At 46.6% G+C, this 20,315-nt stretch overlaps 1 protein-coding gene across 1 annotated transcript in view; it reads left to right on the plus strand.

The window, feature by feature from the left end:
* LOC119846023 (venom factor-like) overlaps window positions 1-20,315 on the plus strand; it is a 58,078-nt gene that overhangs the window by 31,694 nt on the left and 6,069 nt on the right. Inside the window, exons 23-35 of the mRNA XM_038379131.2 lie at window positions 284-370; window positions 1,001-1,204; window positions 3,595-3,670; window positions 4,423-4,582; window positions 6,693-6,788; window positions 9,441-9,591; window positions 10,535-10,698; window positions 12,118-12,276; window positions 13,299-13,449; window positions 15,928-15,979; window positions 17,918-18,005; window positions 18,513-18,602; window positions 18,929-19,034. Coding sequence (XP_038235059.1) covers window positions 284-370; window positions 1,001-1,204; window positions 3,595-3,670; window positions 4,423-4,582; window positions 6,693-6,788; window positions 9,441-9,591; window positions 10,535-10,698; window positions 12,118-12,276; window positions 13,299-13,449; window positions 15,928-15,979; window positions 17,918-18,005; window positions 18,513-18,602; window positions 18,929-19,034 — 1,584 coding nt within the window. The remainder of the gene's footprint in view (window positions 1-283; window positions 371-1,000; window positions 1,205-3,594; window positions 3,671-4,422; window positions 4,583-6,692; window positions 6,789-9,440; window positions 9,592-10,534; window positions 10,699-12,117; window positions 12,277-13,298; window positions 13,450-15,927; window positions 15,980-17,917; window positions 18,006-18,512; window positions 18,603-18,928; window positions 19,035-20,315) is intronic.

The raw sequence follows: 20,315 nt of genomic DNA on the forward strand, positions 1-20,315 counted from the left end.
ATTAAAGTCTTTACCATCACTTTAAATCAGCCGAATTCATGTCTGTGATCACACAGCTGGCTTGGCTTATTAGGAAGTCAGCAGTATGAATCCTGGGACAATCAGTTTGGACTGCAATGTCACCACCCCACTCTCATCTTGTTACCTTCCTCCATCTCCCTCCACAGGGCGTCATTTCAGGCTCTGTATAAAGGCAGGGAGCCTGTGACCCCGGAGAAATAGCAACAGCAAAGCCCACGGGACGCTCGTATTTTCACTGTGGGTTCTTTTCTCCTTTTCACAGGTGGGGAACAGGTAACGAAGGTGAAAGCTCCAGATATAAATGATATCGTTCCAAATACTGAACCAGAAACCAAAGTCACCATCAATGGTAAGTAAGAGCCTGTAATTGTGAAGTGCTTAGAAATCGTACTGAGTGAAACTCAGAAGTTCGTAAGACTGTTAGGCCAGAGGTCAACAAATGGACCGAATGTTACACAGTCTTACAAGTTTTTTTCCTAATGAGCGAGTTTTTAGTCGGGGAAGAAATACGGTGGTGGTGTTCTTTTTGTGAATTTTCTTTGGGGGATTTGGGGAAAGCAGCAGGAGCGGTTGCTTTCATCTCTGTTATTACAGTTGTTCCCTGCGAACTGAGACTTAGTGTTAGGGACCAAGATCCCGGAGAGAGGGGACTGACCTGCATGCTGTTTCCAACTCCCTCTGCTCCAGGACTGGTGTGCATAGTGTAAATGAAACAAGCTGCACTGAAAATATACCCAGACTCCACATCACTGACTTCTCTTCCAACCTGCAAGGTCCTAGTAGGGATTTGGATCAACAGATCCAGTCTTAGGACCCAGTCCTACAGGGCGGTGGGTGCCCCAGACTTCAGGGGGCATTGAGGCACATTTCAGGTTCAGAGTGTTAAGTCTACAGAACCCATTGAGGGATCATTTTCTCCCCATTCCTACAAGCCACCACTCCCATGTTTGAATTCACACCAGGTTCTTCTCTTGGCCAGGAAACCCCGTGGCTCAGATTGTAGAAAACTCCATTGACGGGGCCAAGCTGGGCCATCTTATCGTGGTGCCTTCTGGCTGTGGGGAACAGAATATGATCCGTTTGACCCCAACTGTCATTTCCACCCACTTCTTGGACAGCACCAACCAGTGGGAGAAGATGGGGGTGGATCGCCGGGCTGAAGCCATCAACCTGATCGGGAGAGGTAAGAGGCTTTCCTGGATGACAGCAGGTCCTTCTCCAGACTCCTGTTCATTACTAGGACTTGGTTATTCCTGCATATGGCTATTGGGTGGGGGCTAGGATGGCTAAAGTGAGTGGTGTCAACCTATAGAATACTCCTGGGGGAATTCTGTGCCAAAAATGAAAAATTCTGCACACAATATTTTAAAATTCTGCAGAATTCTACATATTTTATTTGTCAAAATAACACAATATAATCACACCAGTTTCAATTATTTTGGTAGTTTATTTCAAAATACCTGTCAGCAAGTTTGTCTGTAACAATACAGACAACAAAAAAGATTCAGGAAATATTTTTTGACAAATAGATTCCTTACTAGGCATATTCCTACAGAACTCTTGAGTAATTCATTTAAACTACAATACAGAAATGTATTTTCCGCACCCCTCAGAAGCAGTGCAAAGGCTTGGGGAAGCCGGGGGTGAGTTGGAGCTGCGGGAGAGGGAGGTTAATGGCTGGGAAGGAGCCTGGATGTGAACTTGGAGGGTTGTTGGGTGTGGGTGGGAGAAGTCTGGTATGTGGGGTTTTTTGGGGTGGGAGGGAGGGATTGTTAGGGAGCCTCCCCCATGCAGACCCTGGCTGACCCCTAGCCTCTCTCATGCAGTCAGGCATCCCCATGTTTCCCTGTACCTCCAGTTCCCATGTGTCCCTGCTGAACCCGTCTTTGACACACATCCCCAGCAGCCCCATGTGCCCCATGCTGTCCGTCCCCCCATATCCCGTGCCTCCTGACCTGGCCCCATGGGCAGAGCACTGTGAGGAACACAGCCTCTTCTCTTCCCTCCACCTGGGAGCAGCTACCCTCTGTTCTGGCGCCACTGCAGCCCTTGGTGGGTGAGAGGCTTAACGGCAGCACCTCTCTGGCTGAAAGTATTTTCTGCAGGCAAAAAAAATTCTGCAAGGGACATGAATTCTGCCCGTGCGCAGGGCACAGAATTTCCCCAGGATTATAGTAGAACCATTTTCCCATATGCTTCCAGCTCAGATCTGTCTCACCTCAACAATTAAATTGTTATTTTCTGGGCTGGTGAATCTTAGCCCACTTCCTAGTGGGACAGATGTACATAGTTGATGGTTAAAATCTGTTCCATCTTGATAACAGCAAAAAAATTACTTTGGGACTGCCATTTGTGGGTCTTTTTGGTTTCAACTGATGGAGTTCAGGTCAGTTCCTAGCAGGACACATGTCGGTGTTACCAAAATCCAATCTGGGGGCCCCAGAAGGAGTGCCGGAACCTGGTTAGAAGTGTGGGGGGCACCGGCACCAGAACTGTGTCACTGCCCCCTGCTCCTCCTCTTCCCCTTGGGGCCCCGCCTCCTGGCCAGCCCAGAAGCCAGAGCCGGGCAATGGTAAGAGCTGCCCAGGGAGCCCGAGCTGCTGTGGGAAGCCCCGGATCCTCCACCTGCCCTGGGGAGAGGGCCAAGGTGCCTGAGAACAGCTCCTGGCCCATGTCCCCGCCACCTAGGGCACACCACTGCTGGTGGGATCCAGGGGCAGGGGCTCCAGTCTAGCCTCCTGCCCCCTCCAGGGGCGGGGCCTCAGGTAGAAGAGATGGGCCGGAGGCTAGCCTCCCCGAGCCGGTGGCTCACCCACCTCCCATGGCACCACTCCTCCTGTTGACTCTGGCCCGAGGCTTGCAGTTTGAGGGGGCAACGCCTCCCCTGTTCTCCCAAACTATGCCCATGCCACCACTGCTCCACGCCTGACTGAGGCTACTCCGCCCATGTTAAAACCTGGGTGTGCATGGCCCTCGCACTTTTAAAAGTCGGGGGATGGGGTGGGGGGGCATGGCCTCCCTAGTCCCCCCCCCCAGTTCTGGCACCCCTGGGCCCCCAGGGTGTGGCGGGCCCAAACGTTCTTTGTGCCCAGGGCCCCAACAAATCTTAATCCCCTTCTGCCAAAATCCTCGCTCATCTGACCCAGGACATCTTGCGGCAGTCTCTATAGAGCGGCCAAGGCATGAATGTGTCAAGGAGACTGAACTCCTCTCTCAACAACGTGTGCTGCCTCTTAGGGTTCCTGACATCTGTGCCATGCTCGGCTCATGGCTCTGTGTTCACTAGGGCCAGATTTTAGATGTGATGAGTGCATTAGCCTGAGCCAGCCTGAAAGTGACTTGGATCCTGGTCTCTGGAGTGCTCAGTTTAGTTGCTTCAATGGACTGGATTCCCAGTCCAATTGACTGCTGCTAAAAAACACAGAATGGATGGCAAGCAGGTAGCTGAGGGTAGAGATAGTGCTTTGCAAAGAGGAGCGAGAGAAGGAGAAAGGGGAGAGGGATGATGCATGGGAGGGGTAAGGCAGGAGAGGCACACAATCCATTTCAAGGATCTTTCTTTCTCCTTTTCAGGTTACACACAGCAACTGGCATATAAGAAACCGAACCACTCCTATGCAGCCTATTTAAGTTCACCCTCAAGCACATGGTAAAGGCAGCTTTTCTATAGCGCTCTGCTGAGTCGTGTAGAGTTTCTCCTTTGTATACCATTCCTCTGGAAGACATGAGCCAGAGCAATCTATTCCCCTGGCTATACTGAAAGGGCAAAGTTAATGTGTAGAACTGGATCTTCAGAAAGATACACCAGGGGATTAAAAACGGAGGGGACTTGATGGCATCAGAGATTGGTAATGGGAACACAGTTCCTTGCATGGTCGCTGACACCAGTGTGGCCTAGATCAGTAGAGGTCTAACACGTGTTCATTAGAACATGATGGCTTGTGTGAAATGAATTTGGTGGGTTTTAGTCCAGTTCCCAGTGGGAAGGTGTCCACAGCGCGCACAAATTCTATAATCACAACTCTCCTCGTCATGATTCCATCACATTTCACACTAAGCAAAGTAAGACTTGGTTAGTACTTGGATGGTGGAATGCCAATGAAAGCCCAGTTACTGCAGGAAGTTCTGTGCCGTACACCCAAGGATTTCTAAACATTCACATCGCTCGCTCGCTCGCTCGCTTATTTGTGGGAGCGGTAATCAAGTTACTGCAACTGATTTACTAGATTGATCCACACAAAATCTGTCCTGACACCGATTATTGATGAAGTTTTCATACACGTTTAACTTCTCCATCAGCACAGATGGTAACACTTTGGCTCAAACATCTGCATCGAGGAGAATTTCAGGAGGGCAGGAGTGACCTTCTGACCTGATTGATTCTGCATGTTAACCCCTCAGGCTGACAGCGTATGTAGCAAAGGTCTTTTCCCTGGCTAGCAAGCTAGAGACCATAGACCCTCAAGTTATCTGTGGGGCTGTGAAATGGCTGATCCTAGAAAAGCAGAAACCCGATGGCATCTTCCATGAAAATGCTCCTGTGATGTCTAAAAGTATGATGGTAAGTTTAACCTTAATTCCCACAATACCCCAGACTGTCCCCATTCTATTCAGCCTAGCAGCTTGACACTTCTGAAATCAACAGTTTGCCTCGCTAAGCCAGATCCCAAAGTCTTTACTCTTTCTCACTGGATCCTTACCCAGGCAAAACCTCCGTTGAAGTCAATGGAAATTTTATCTGAAGCAGAAGTGAGTAAAAGCTGAGTAAATATTTGATTTGGACCAGTGTCTGTGTAATTGCTCTTGTGGCACCTTAGAGACTAACAAATTTATTAGAGCATAAGCTTTCGTGAGCTACAGCTCACTTCATCGGATGCATTTGCAAATGCATCCGATGAAGTGAGCTGTAGCTCACGAAAGCTTATGCTCTAATAAATTTGTTAGTCTCTAAGGTGCCACAAGTACTCCTTTTCTTTTTGCGAATACAGACTAACACGGCTGCTACTCTGAAACCTGTAATTGCTCTGACGCAGTGGGAGCTCTGTTTCTAGTGGAAACCCCAGTTCTGTCAGCCAAGGCTGTAGCAGACTTATCAACACCTATCTGTGGCCCAGCCACTACTAGAGAGGGACAGAGCATCCCCCTGAGTAATCATATACAAATTACAATACAAATTATATTTGTAGCTACCTCTGGCATTTCTGAGCCTGCTTAAATAGGGACATAACATACTCTTGGGGGAATTCAGTGCCAAAAAATTAAAAATTCTGCACACAATATTTTAAAATTCTGCATATTTTATTTGTCAAAATAACACAATATAATCATGCCAGTTTAAATTATTTTGGTAATTTATTTCAAAATATCTGTCAGCAAGTATGTCAATAACAATATAGACCAAAAAAAGATTCTGGCAATTTTTTTTTACAAATAGATTCCTTTCTAGGCATATTAATACAGAACTTTGAATAATTAATTTAAATGATAATACAGAACTAAATTCCCTGCACCTATCAGAAGTGGTGCAAAGGCTTGGGGAAGTTAAAGGTAATGGAGGAGCTGGGGGAGAGGGAAGGAGCCTAGAGTGAACCTGGCTGGAGGGTTGTTGGGTGTGGGTGGGAGAAGTATGGAACAGGTTTTTTGGGGGGGGCAAGGCAGGATTGCTAAAGAATTGGGGAGCCTCCCCCATGAAGACCCTGACTGACCCCAAGCCCTCTCCCATTCAGTCAGGCACATCTGCCCCTGTCCCCACACCTCCCATTCCCACGGGTCTCTGCAGCCTCCTCCCCCATCCCCATGTGTCCCTGCAGCTCCCTTCCCCTATCCCCAGGCTCAACACTGTCAGCCCACTAGCTCCTGATCCCGTGCCCCAATCTGTCCCCCACTAGCCATTCTGAACCCCAGCCTGTGGACCCCCAGCCGCCCTGTGTGCCCCACTCTGTCCTAACCAGGCTCCACAGGCAGGGTGCTGTGATTAACTTCTACTCCTGGAGGAATTCTGTACCTTTGGGCATGCACAGATTTTTTTTTCCCCACAGAAAATATGTTCTGCCCCAGAAGCACTGCATTTCTGCCTTTTGCCCACCAGAGGCTGCTGTGGCACCCGAAAAACCAACTGCATTCATGCTGCTGGCTGTTCTGGTGCCATAGCGACCTTTGGTGAGCAAAAAGGAGAACTGCAGCACTTCTTGGGCAGAAATGCATTTTTTGCCAAAAAAAAAATTCTGCAGGACACATTAATTCTGCGCATCTGCAGTGGCACAGAATTCCCCCAGGAGTAATAACATTTGACACTGCCATGGAGAGAGTTACCGACTTCATGGGACTGTCTACATTCCTGCAAGCTGGGCTATGGAGGATGTAGGAAGCAGATAGATAAATAAACAGAGGATGTGTACGGGGATGGATGGATAGTATTTATGTGGGGATAGGTAGATATGTCATTTCTTGTTGGTGCCAGTGCACTGTGACATTGCATTTGATGCAGGGCCATTACGGTGTGATGTCAGAATATTGCAATGCTATTGCTGTAATTGGTGCCCAGATACTGTAGTGATGAGGGTATTAAAAATGCAGAGATAAATCTCATCAATAGATTCGGTAGAGTAGAGAGATAGATATATAATGTCATGAATTCTGTTCTTGAGGTTTGTTCTTTGTTTCCCCCTTAGGGAGGGTACCAGGGTGCTGAGCCAGAGGCATCTCTAACGGCTTTTGTTCTTGTTGCATTGCTGGAGTCCAAAAACATTTGTAACAATCAGGTTTCTGTGAGTATGTCTATAATGTATCTTCACTTATGCGCATTATTTGCCTTTCCAGATGTGGTGAATGAACACGTGATGGAAAGAATTTGGTGTAAAGTAATGAATAGAGTTGCCAGATTTGAGTTCACATGTCAAACTGTGCTGTGGGGCCAGATTCCACATCCTCCAGAGATCTCAGCACAATGCTCCAGGAACTTAGATTTATATTGTAATAAAGGCAAATCCCTGCTCCAAAGATTTTTACAATCTAAATAAACAGGACAGAGCAAGGACGTATTATTATCCCCCTTTTACTGATGGGGGAAAGAGGCATGAAGAGACAACTGGGGTCTAAATTAGCCGTTGGGGTCTAAATTAGCTGTTACCACTCAAGAAAGAGATCTTGGAGTCATTGTGGAGAGTTCTCTGAAATCATCCACTCAATGTGCAGCGACAGTCAAAAAAGCAAACAGAGTGTTGGCCGTCATTAAGAAAGGGATAGATAATAAGACCGAAAATATCGTATTGCCTCTATATAAATCCATGGTATGTCCACACCTTGAATACTGCATGCCGGTGTGGTCGCCAATCTCAAAAAAGATATATTGGAATTGGAAAAGGTTCAGAAAAGGGCAACAAAAATTATTAGGGGTATAGAACGGCTTCCATATATGGAGACATTAATAAGGCTGGGATTTTTCAGCTTGGAAAAGAGGCGACTAAGTGGGGATATGATAGAGGTCTATAAAATCATGAGTGGTACAGAGAAAGTAAATAAGGAAGTGTTATTTACTCCTTCTCATACTAAAAGAACAAGGGGCCACCAAATGAAATTAATAGGTAGCAGGTTTAAAACAAACACAAGAAAGTATTTTTTCATGCAACGCTCTGTCAACCTCTGGAACTCCTTGCCAGAGGGGGTTGTAAAGGCCAAGACTATAACGGGGTTCAAAAGGGAGCTAGATAGATTCATGGAAGATAGGTCCATCGATGGCTATTAGATGGGCAGGAATGGTGTCCCTAGCCTCTGTTTGCCAGAAGCTGGGATTGGGTGACAGAGCATGGATCACTTGATGAAAACCTGTCTGTTCATTCCCTTTGGGGCACCTGCCATTGGCCACTGTCAGAGGACAGGATACTGGGCTTGATGGACCTTTGGTATGACCCAGTATGGCCGTTCTTATGTTCTTATGTAACTGATGTGCCCAGAGCCATGCAGAAAATGGGGAGGAGAACCAGGAATTGAACCCAGGTTCAGGGGCAGCAAGTTGTATGGGCCTGTGGTGCCTGGGCTCCAGGAATATTCAGAGCCCGGGGCCCTGGCTCCACCAATGTCCGGGGCCAGGTCTCTCCCCCGGCCCCGCCTGGCGCCCCTGCAATTTAAAAGGGCCCAGGCCAGGGGCCCCCAGCCACCGCCACCTCCTCCACTGGCAGAGCAGTGGGACTAAGGCGGCTTTCTACCTGCCCGCTCCGCATCTCTCCTGGAAGCAGCCAGTATGTCTCTGCAGCACCTGGGGGAGAAGGGTGTCTCCCTGCCCCCGCCCTGAGTGCCAAGCCACTGCCAGAGGGGTGTGCGGGTCGCTTTTGGGAGCCGGTGCCACCTGAGGTAAGCGCCGACCCCCTGACCCCCGTTCTGCACCCCCCGCCCCATTCCAGAGCCCACACCCAAACTCCCTCCCAGAATCCAACCCCTCACCCCCCCTTACCCAAACTCCTTCCCAGAGCCCAAATCTCCTCCTGCACCCAAACTTCTTCCCAGAGCCCACACCCCCCCATACCCCCTAGCCCAGAGCCTGCACCCAAAATCTCTCCCAGAGCCCACATCCCCTCCTACACGCCCCCAGCCCAGAGCCCGCACCCAGCACCCAAACTCCCTCCCAGAGCCTTAGGCAGATGTGGGGGGGGGGACTTGGACCCATTCTGGGAACCTCCAAAAATTATCCAAACCTGCCACTAGTGCCCAGGTTGCCAGCCCAATGCTGTCCCTGCAAGACCATCCTGCTTTGAGCAGGGGGTTGGACTAGATGACCTCCTGAGGTCCCTTCCAACCCTGATATTCTATGATTCTATGATCCTCCTCCTTTCATTTTTTTCCTTGTTATTGCCAGTAAAAGAGAGGAATTTCCGAATACGGCCATCCAGCTAGGCCAGGCTGGTCTCCATTTCCAGTATTGGATAGAAGCAGTAAAAACAGCAAAAGTATTCAGAGGGCCTGGCTAGCTCGATGGATTGCCAATGGGACATGGAGTCTTTCACTTCTAGAGCCTTTGTTCCCCTCAAATTCAGACCTGCAGTGATGGAAAAATGTTGTTAAGGTTTTTAGTTCTCCTATGGGAAGTGAATTGTGGAAGGAGGGTGTGTCTGTACAGTTCCTAACAGACAAGCCTCTAAAACCCACCCTCCCGGTTGGCCCCCATGTTAGTAGTTTCACCAGGGGACCCAAGACCCAAGTGGACCACGTAGGATGCACTCCCCTCTCTAACCTTTAGTGGAGCCAGGGTCAATGGTAAGGCACAGTGGTGGAAGGGTGTGTGTGGGGAGAACGAAATTCACACCCAATACAATTCTATGAATTGTTTTTTTAAAATATAAAAGTTAATAGAATTTCAGCCTGATCTGTAGGTTTGGTTTCTTGATGTGTTTGTTTTGTTTTGTTTTGTTTTTTTGACCGCCCAGAGTCTGGAGAACAGCATTAACAAAGCTGGGGAATACTTGGCCAGAAGATATCCATCTCTGAGAAGACCTTACACGGTGGCTCTCGTGTCCTATGCCTTAGCCCTAATGGGGGGACTGGACAGCGAGAAAGTGCTTATGAGCACTTCAACAGGTAGATTATTGGCGGGTTCTCTGTACCAGAAAGATGTGGCCAAATCGGGAGGGAGCTCACAGGAGAAAGGGGGAAAGTGATCAAAGGGCTCGTGAGATCTACAACAGCTGAGAGTTTGGTGTGGTTTTGTTTAACAGTGAGTATTGGTTAGTAGGCCTGATATTATTCTAATCTGTACTACAGTAACACCCAACCAAGATCAGGGCCCCCTTTTGCTAGGCACATGGCAAGAGACAGCCCTTATCCCACACTGCTTACAGTCTAGTTCAAAGGCACCTATTCAAATTCATTAGGCCCAATGAGAGTGGGTTGCTTACTTCTTTCAGGCTCCTTTGAAAATCATAGTTTATGTAGACAAGGCAGACTGATGGGGAAACTTAAGACCCAGAGAGAATGTCTATGCTGCTGTAGAAGACCCGCAGCTGGCCTGGGTCAGCTGATTTGGGCTCGCAGGGCTTGGGCAATGGAGCTATAAAACTGCAGCATGGTCACTCAGGCTTAGGCTCTGAGACCCTGTTGGGACTTCCCAGAATGGGGGCTTCAGCCCAAGCTCAAATGTATACTGCCATTTTATAGTCCCGCAGCCTGATCCCCATGAGCTCAAGTTAGCTGACCCGGGCCAGCTGCAGCTTTGCCATGGGTCTTTTATCACAGTATACATGTACCCCATGCGACTTGTCCAAAATAGCTTGTTGCAGAGCTGGGAACTGAGCCCGGATCCGAGTCCTAAGCCAGCATCTTAACTGCAAGACCAGTCGTCCTTCTGTAGCACTTAGATATTTTCTGTGGGAATATCTATGTAGCTATGGATTTGCGTCACACTGACCAGTCTTCACATGGGTATGGTTCAAGAGGTGGTAGTTTCCATTTGGAGCGGCTCAGAATGTGCCGTTCTGTGTCCTGGTGAAGATTATTCTAGTTCTCGTTCTTTTATGGCATTTAGAGGGAAATCGCTGGGAAGACGCGAACACCCACACCTTCAGCATTGAGGCCACCTCGTATGCTTTGCTGGCCTTGCTGCGCATGAAGAAGTACGAATTGGTCAGACCCATAGTCAGATGGCTGACAGAGCAAAAATTCTATGAAGGGGGGTATGGATCTACCCAAGTGAGTATCATCTTTGGCAGACATAACCATGTGTTTTGTGGGAAGGTCTCCCATTAGAAGGAATGGAAACCCCATCACTTGATCCACTGAGAGGGAGACTCCACCATAGGGAACAATTGTGTGTTAGTCCAGGAGGTAGACATGATAACCTAGTATAAATTCATAGTTTCCAAGGTCAGAAGGGACTGCTGTGAGCGTCCGTTCTGACCTCCTGTATAACACAGGACATAGAGCTTCCCCAGTATAATTCCTTTTTGAACTAGAGCAGAGCTTATAGAAAAACATCCAATCTCGATTTTAAAAATTGCCCATGGTGGAGAATCCGCCATGACCCTTCATAAATTGTCCCAACAGTTAATGATCCTCGCTGTTACAAATACTTCATATGTAACTTTTTATGTGTATAAATTGCCACTCATTTGTTGTGCCCCATACAGTTGAGACATGGCTCCTGTTAATCCTAGAATTATAAAAATATAGGGCAGAATGGGCCCTTGCTAGGTCATCTAGTCCAGTGTCTCAACCTTTCCAGACTACTGTACCCCTTTCAGGAGTCTGATTTGTCTTGTGTAACCCCAAGTTACACCTCACTTAAAAACTACTTGCCTACAAAATCAGACATAAAAATACAAATGTCACATTCACTATCACTGAAAAATTGCTGACTTTCTCATTTTTACCATATAATTATAAAATAAATCGATTTGAAATATAAATATTGTATTTACATTCCAGTGTATAGTATATAGAGCAGTGTAAACAGGTCATTGTATGAAATTTTAGTTTTTACTGACTTCGCTAGTGCTTTTTATGTCACCTGTTGTAAAACTAGGCAAATATCAAGATGGGTTGATGTAACCCCTGAAAGACTGCTGTGTACCCCCAGGGTAATGTACACCCCTGGTTGAGAACCACTGATCTAGCCTGGTCCCCTGCACTGAGGTAGGACGGAGTATTACCTAGATCATCCCTGACAGGTGTTTGTCTAACCTATTCTTAAGAAACACCAATGACAGAGATTCCACAACCTCCCTAGGTAATTTGTTCCAGTACTTAACTATCCTTACAGTTAAAAAGTATTCCTAATGTCTAACCTAAACATAAGGCCTATAGTGGCTTATAGCAGATGGATAACCATTTCCCCAAGAGCCTCTGCTACTGGGCTGGCTCATGTCTGTGTTAATGACTATCTGTTAATCACCGCACAAAAATATACCTCCTGCTATCCTGTGTAACATCTAATGCTGAGAGTTAACTGTTGTTGTATTTTCAGTTCCTGTTCATTAAACAGTCAGGGTTGGGTTCTGATCTCATTCACGGGCCACTGGGGTAATTCGGGAGCCAAAGGGATGCAGGCCCTTGGTTCATGGCAATAGGACAATAAGGTGTAACCCTCTTGTCTTTTTCCTGGTCTTCCAGGCTATCATCATGGTGTTCCAGGCTCTTGCGCAGTACCAGATAGACATCCCACTACACCAGGAGTTGAATTTGGATGTTTCTGTTCTTCTGCCTGGCCGTGCTAAACCCCTCACTTACAGGATTGAGTATGAGACTGCTATGGTGCTCAGAACGGCGGAGGTACTGTTTTTTCCTGCTGCCACAGATCCTACTGAGGGCCCCTTCCTGGCCATGCACTAGGATGGCTGTGAGGGAAATCCAAGCGTCTGTGCTCTGGATCCTCAGGGTGCTTCGTGGATCCCTGGATCCCCAGGGTGCCCAATCTCGGGGTCCTTAGGCACCACAGACACTGACTTTTTTCTTTTTCCCAGTGGGTGCTCCGCCCTGCCCTCGCTCCATTTACATTTGCTCCAGTGAGAGTAATTATTTCTGAAAAGAGGAACAGCTCAAATTGGAGAGCTTGAGAAAGCCCTTATGAAAATATCTCATAGCCCAGTGGCCAGGATACCTGTGTGCAATATGGGAGACCGCAGTGCAAAACCCTTTTCCGCAGGCAGAGGGGAATTGAACAAGGGCCTTCAATATTCCAGCTGAGTCCCACTGAGCTAAAAGTCGCAAGCAGAGCACTACCTCTTCCTGCTGCCCTTCTGTGAATCTACCCCTTAACAAAGGCTTCTTTCCACCCAAAATGGATTTTTTTTTTTGATTTGCCAAACATTTTTGTAATTTTCAGATTTGGTTCAGGTTGAACCTAATTTTTTTTGCCAATTTTTTTGGACCTACCAGCAAACCGAAAGATCATTTATTCACCCAGCTCCATAGTTATTTGCCCAGCTCTAGGCATTACCATCAGATGGTTGTTTACTGTCCTGCATGAGATGAGTTGGGAGGTCTCCATTCATTGATGGCGAATCCCCATCGCTCTTGTTGACAGGCTCAGCAAAGAAACTAATGGCTGAAGGAGTGAATGACAGTGAACTCCCTTCTGTAATAAGACTTAGCATTTATGTACTGCTTTAGAAGAACAAATGTAAGCCCATTAAGGGGACAGTAGGTGTGTATGAAGTTCACCCTGCACCTGTTTGGGCCTAGAGAATATCAGAAATCTTGCAAACTATTAGTCTGGAACGTTTCATCGGCACTGGCCTATTTAAAATTAAAAAATTTAAGAGTCACCCAATCTGACTGCGTATTCTTTACAGACTAGGCTGAATAAAGACTTTGTTGTGAGAGCGAGAGGCATCGGACAAGGAACCTTGACTGTGGTAACTGTTTACAATGCAAAGATACCGGAGGATACATCTCAGTGTAAGAACTTTGACTTGAGAGTGTCTGTCAGGGAAGCCCAGAATGGTAAGTTACCTTCTGACTGGTTAAATTAAGTTTGCTATTGCTACCCAAACACCTACACAAGTATTTAACTTTATACACGAGAAGTCCCATTGAAGTCAAATGAGCGTAAAATCAAAGATGTGCATAAATGTTTCCAGAATTGTGGCCTAACTTAAGACCAGGAGAACAGGATGCACAGAGTGGAAGGACCAGAATAGAAATATTAGTATTAGAGCAAGACCTAAAGGCTTCAACCAAGATCAAGGACATTTTGTGCCAGGCGCTGTACATACAAATGGTAAGAGACAGTCCCTGCCCCAAAGAACTTCCAGTCTAACCAGCCAAAGGGAGGAGTCTTATTCCCTTTATACAGGGGGAACAGAGCATTTCAGTTACTTTCCCACGGAGTTTGGGTCAAAACCAGGAACTGTGTTAACCACCAGACCAGTGCAGAGTTGGGTGGGGCATAAAGTAATAGTGAGGTCAAGGCGGGTAGGTTAGCAAATGCAGTAATGTTTCCTAGTGGACAGAGCACTGGCCTGGTACTCCGGACATCCGGGTTCTGTTCCCTTTTTGCCACTGGACTGCTGGGTGACCTTGGACAGCTTACTTCACCTTTCTGTATCTCAGTCTCCCCAGCTATAAAATGGGGATAATGACACTGTAAAATGAAAATGAAAAATACTATAGCGCTAGGTATTATTATTACGTCTTTTTTCTTTTGCTAATATTACTGTTATCACTAGGCACTACGTGTTCCGACACAGGGTCAGTCCAGCTGCAGGACAGCATGCTGTCATCATGACACCTGTGATCAGCAGGGTTAGAACATTTCATTATCCCACAATACAATATGGATGAAAAGTCAGGCATGGGACTCTGGGATTTGCTCCCTCTAAATGGGAGATGAGTCTGAATCAAGAAGTTTAGAACTGGGTCCACACTTCTCCCAGGAAGAAAAGGAGTACTTGTGGCACCTTAGAGACTAACAAATTTATTAGAGCATAAGCTTTCGTGAGCTACAGCTCACTTCATCGGATGCATTTGGTCCGATGAAGTGAGCTGTAGCTCACGAAAGCTTATGCTCTAATAAATTTGTTAGTCTCTAAGGTGCCACAAGTCCTCCTTTTCTTTTTGCGAATACAGACTAACACGGCTGCTACTCTGAAACTTCTCCCAGGGGTTGGGTGCTCAGATCTAGGGCTCGATTCGGCTTGCTATAGATATAAGGGTCGAAAGTTTGGGAGCACTCATGTTGCCTCGTAGGTCAAGTCATCGCACTTGTCAGTGGGCTCGGACTTACAGCCATCAGCACTGAAAATGTGACCTGTTGCTTCTTTAGCTAATAACTTGGCTGACTAAACTGGCTACTGTGCTGGATTTGAGCCCTAGGGGGAGAAATGAGCACACACACTTAGGCTATGTCAGTGGTTCTGAAACTTTTGTACTGGCTGATCCCTTTCACATAGCAAGCCTCTGAGTGCGACCCCCCTTATAAATTAAAAGCATGTTTTTTATATATTTAACACCATTATAAACGCTGAATGCAAAGCAGGGTTTTGGGTGGAGGCTGACCGCTCGCGACTTCCCATGTAATAAAATTGTGACCCCCCCCCCCCGAGGGGTCCCGACCCCCAGTTTGAGACCCCCTGGGCTATGTGCCCACTACAGGTTAGGGGTGCTCACGTACCCACGCTAGCATGAGTATAAATAGTGATGTCACTGCCGTGCCATGGGTAAGCAACAGAGGCACGGCTAGCCCCGCTGAGTACTGATTGCAGCCACACTACTATTTATACCCTTGATGAGAGCTAGCATGAGTATGCATACATGAGCCGGGGAATCACAACCCTAGCGCGTAGTGTAGATATAGCCTATGCCAGAGCCAGGATTTTGTCTTGGCCTCTAGGAGAGATCAGGGCCAGCCAGGAGTTTTGGATCAAGATCTGAACTTTCCAAAGTACAAGGGAGTTCAGATCCGAGCTTCTGATTCAGGCCTGCCTCTCCTGATAACACACAACCACTCACGCATTCAAAACCCATTAGTCGTGTCCCCAAAACACAATGACATCTGCTTAAAATCATGAGATTTTTTAAAATTAATACATTTGGAGTTTGTTTTCTTTGCTTTCTGGTTTCTGAGTCTTTCAGTTGCTCCCACTTCACATTTTAAAGCTTTTCTCCACAACCTCAAGGTCTAGAAACGGATTTTTATGCTAAGTGAAAGCCGAGATTCTCATGCTATCTTTTGTTTCCAGGAGCTGGAGCTTAAAGAAACCCACCAAAAATCGTAAGACTTACCACAAGAGTTGGCAATGCTGCTTTTTAGCTTGTGTGTCAGGTAACCTTCAGAGTGGCCGGTTCCTTTGGGATTTTTTTCACCCCAGCTCTAGGATCTATTCGATTAAAGTGCTGAGTTTCCAAGTTTGGGGGCCTTTTACAAAACAAAAATGAAACTTACACCAAAAAATATTTTTTCCTCTTTTGAAACATTTCTAGCTAAGATGCCAGAAGGAGCCCTGCGTTCAATCTTCATCAGAATCTGCACCAGGTGAGAACACTGACCTTTAATGATAATGTTGAAGTTGAAGCTAGACAAATTCAAATTTACAAATAAAGTGTAAATTTTTAACAGCCAGGATAACTAACCATTGGAACACTTTACCAAGGAGTGTGGCAGATTCTCCATCGCAGGCAATTTTTAAATCAAAACTGGGGGGTATTCTGGAAGATACACGCTAGCTCAAATAGGAATTATTCTGGGGTAGTTCTGTGGCCCGTGTTATACAGGAGGTCAGAACAGACGATCACAATGGTTCCTTCTGGCCTTAGAATCTATGAATATAGTTACACAGGACACACTTCCATAGAATAAGGACCAGTATTTCTGAATAACTATTATGAGCCCCAGCTGTTATCTAGCCCTTGTCATTAGGAGATCTCAAAGTACTTTATAAAGGAAAACAATATCATTACCCTGATTTTACAGGTGGGTAAATACTGAGACACAGAGCAGTGATGTGACTTGCCTAACCTCACTCAGGAGGTTTGGGGCAGAGCTGGGAATAGAAACTAGGTCTCCTGAGTTCCAGTCCAGTGCTCTATGCACTAGACCACACTGCAGCACAGCTGGGTTTGTTGCTGGTCTACATGGAAGGATCCTGGCTCAGCATGCACTGGTCTTGTATAAATCCTGCAATGGCTTTCTCAAGGAAAGTCTCTGGTTGTCATGCTTTAAATTCCCGGTCAGGAATAGAGAAGGGGCTAGGCCCTGCTGTGATGAGAGCCATATAAGTACCTCATGTAAGTATCCAAAAAGCTACCTCACTGTCCCTCTAATCTTGTCTTTAAACTCTCCTTTGCTTTGATGCCCACACAAAAAAATTGACAACAATTAGGCAGCAGGTGAGCTGAGGCCAGGGCCCATCATGCTGGCCAATATTGTCTCATTGTTTTCTTGGGCTTTCCCATCGGTCGGTCTCCACCTGTTATATCTGGCCTTGTCCTTGAACTGTAAGATCTTTGTGGGAGGGAACATCTTTTGGGTCTATGTTTTTACAGCGCCCAGCACAATAACTGGGGTCCTAGGGTCTACAATAATTAATAAGATCAATAATACCTAGAGAGCGAGAGACAGATAAATAGACTTTATAGCTAATTTCCAGCATTGTCATGCAACCGTTCTGGCTAGAAACTTCCAAGCAACTAGTTCACCCTCTTATTCCAGGCATTTCAACAAATGAGATCTTTCATTTCTTGTTGAATTTCTGTCCAAATGGCCAGTTCCGCAAGCAAAGTAGGACATTATTTTCCAGAGCCTGTGGATTTGCAGCCACGACATGTTTGAAACGGAAGCATTTTCCACTCAAATAGGGAAGGCAGGCCTGCACTGGAGTGTAAAAATGTTACATGATGCATTGTTTCCTTTCCCATGCAAATCGACTTTTTTTTTTAATTTTGAAAATTTGAATCAAATTGCAAAGAATATTCGGTTTTGAGTTTTTAATTTTTCACTGTCCCTCATTGCAACTGGAGCATCTAAGCAAGGAAAAGGACCCAGATCTACAAAAGTATTTAAGTGGCCAAATAATGCAGATAGGTGCCTAGTGGGGAGTTAAGTGTCTCACTCTCATTGACTTTCAGTGGGAGTTAGGCACCTAACCTGCTGATCTGTTTTGGTAAAACTCTTTAGGTTAGTTTTACTCGTCGCAAATCTGGTCCTAAATTCCTCAGACAGATGGGCTTTACTGCTTAATATCATACTGTGTTGGTGGGAGCTTCAGAAATGTATGGATACTGTGGGGAGAGATAGAGGGGTGTATGTGGGGATAGAGAGAGAGATAGATGGTTGTATATGGGGATAGATGCTCACAGGCTATAGATTTTCCTAGAGGACAGCAGAAGAAATATTAAGAAATGGCAAGTCAATTTCAAAATGGGTTTCTCAGTGTTAAATTTTGATGCAAAGGCATTTTCTTTTCCCCGCTAGATACCTCGGAGTGGTTGATGCCACAATGTCGATCCTCGATGTTTCCATGCTCACGGGCTTCTCGCCAGATTTGGATGATCTGACCAGAGTATGTTGGCATCATCCGACCTGTTCGGTAGAACAGGAAGGCCCAGGCTAAGCAGAGCTTAAAGCTCCAGCTGGGGGAGGTTCTTCCCACTGTCTGAGATGTGGAAGCTACACAAGGAGGTTAGCAGCTGGATGGCTCAAGGCATCGGGCCATGGAGCCTTTCAGTTGTAGGACGGCAGGTCTCCTCTGGTCAGCAATGGAAACTCATTACCATCAGGCAGTATTGTGTTGTATGTGAAATAGGCCGCCATGCATACAGAAATCATGATCGTCAGTGAGGACTGTACCTGGGACCTTTAGCCCGACCCTCTTGCACTTGACCTAAAGCAATAACTCTTTCAGCTCAAAGTAGGGTCGGGCATTATGCAGGCCTGCCACTAGAGGGACATATGATCACATCCATATTATATGGCTTAGTAGTGGGGCTTGACTCATTTTGGTGCTGCTACAGGATTTTGCGTCCCTGCCTTACTGTGATGCTTCTTGCTTTTCCTTCATTGTGATTAGCTTTCCAGAGGGGTTGACAGATACATTTCCAAGTATGAAATTGACAGCTCTCCTTCGGACAGAAGCACCCTCATCATCTACCTGGACAAGGTAAGACTTTAGTAGGGCGTTCTCTGATCTTGTGTTAAATTCAGGAACTACTGCTGCAGGCTTCTGCTTTAGCCAAATTGCACTCCCGGGTGTCCCCAGAGACGCCCAGGTATAACTGATGTCAGAATCGCCCACAGGATAAATTGTGCACAGGTCCTGTGGTCTTTAATGGGAGATGCACCAGCTAACACCAACAGCTGAATTTGATCCCCTGTGTATCACTCTTTCTCCTTCAGCCTTTCTCTCTTTCATGCCTTTTTGTCTCCTCTGCCATTTCTTCCTTTCCAAAGACCTAAGCATTCCTTTTCTGTTCTTTCCCTGCCCAGGTTTCACATATGGAGGAGGAATGCCTGCAGTTTAAAGCTCATCAGTTTTTCGAAGTTGGTCTCGTTCAGCCGGGGTCTGTCAAAGTCTATGAGTATTACTCTTTAGGTAACAGTGAGCTGTATCTTTTCTCATTACTGGGGTCATGCCCAATATGTCCCTTTCCCCAGACACTCAGAGTTTTCTGTTATCATGGCAGCAAACATCTTATGGGAATACAGAAATTGATCAGGTGCATGAATAAGAAAAGCACCAGTAGTGACAAGTTTCAGAGTAGCAGCCGTGTTAGTCTGTATTCGCAAAAAGAAAAGGAGTACTTGTGGCACCTTAGAGACTAACAAATTTATTAGAGCATAAGCTTTCGTGAGCTACAGCTCACTTCATCGGATGCATTTGGTGGAAAAAAAAGTAGTGACAAGAGTTCTCATTCTTCTTGCTTCAAAGCATGAACTGATCACCAGTCGGGAGGAGGAAAGAACAGACAAGCCATGTGGCACAGTAAGGTGCATTTCATGCCTTCCTGTGTAGTATCTGGTAGAAAGGTGAGTCAGGAAATTCATATCCAGATCCAAACTTCCACAAAGCTTGGGCTGCTCAGAAGTTGAGGGCAATAAATCATTGGAAAGTGCTACCACGGGAAATCTCTTGATATTGTCATGAAATCAAAAAGACATGGTGGGGCAGGTAATGTATTTTATTGGACCAACTTCTGCTGGTGAGAGAGACAAGCTTTCGAGACACACAGAGCTCTTCTTCAGGTCTGGGAAAGGTACTCCGAGCGTCACAGTTAAAGGCAAGGTGGAACAGATTGGTTAGCATAAGTAGTTTAGCATTTAGTTTGGCTTTAAAATCTCTCAATCTATGAAATGAAAATACAAGGATTTGATTCAGGATAATCTCCAGATTAAATGGCCAGTTGGTCTCTTCTAGGGCACAGCACCGCCTGGGTCTCCCCAAGAGACTCAAAACATTAAAATCTCTCTCACTGCTCTTTGTCGTGATTCACACTTTGCTCAGTCAATACTCTGGCAATGACCTCAGTGAGACTTTGTCTTGAGAAAGGGCTTCAGAGTTGTCCCCTAAGGAGTGGCGGAAGCTTCCTGAAAGTGGGCTGACCACCGGTGTCTGAACTGTGACCCTGCCCCCCTATGCCGTTCCTTCCCCCCGAGTCCCCACCCCCATGCTGCATCTTCTCTCTGAGCCCCCCACCCTCAGACCGCCATTCCCCTGAGGCCCTGCCCTCGCATTGCCAAGCCCCCACCCTGACACCGCCTCTTCTCCCCGAGCCCTGCTCCCGCACCACCTCTTCCCCCAAACACCCTGCCCCCCACTCCCTCCTTTCCTCCCCTCCTCCCTTACAGCCAATAAAAAGTGATGGGGCCACAGACC

This window comes from Dermochelys coriacea, chromosome 20 (assembly GCF_009764565.3).
Source record: "Dermochelys coriacea isolate rDerCor1 chromosome 20, rDerCor1.pri.v4, whole genome shotgun sequence".
In the NCBI taxonomy this organism is placed as follows: Eukaryota; Metazoa; Chordata; order Testudines; family Dermochelyidae; genus Dermochelys; species Dermochelys coriacea.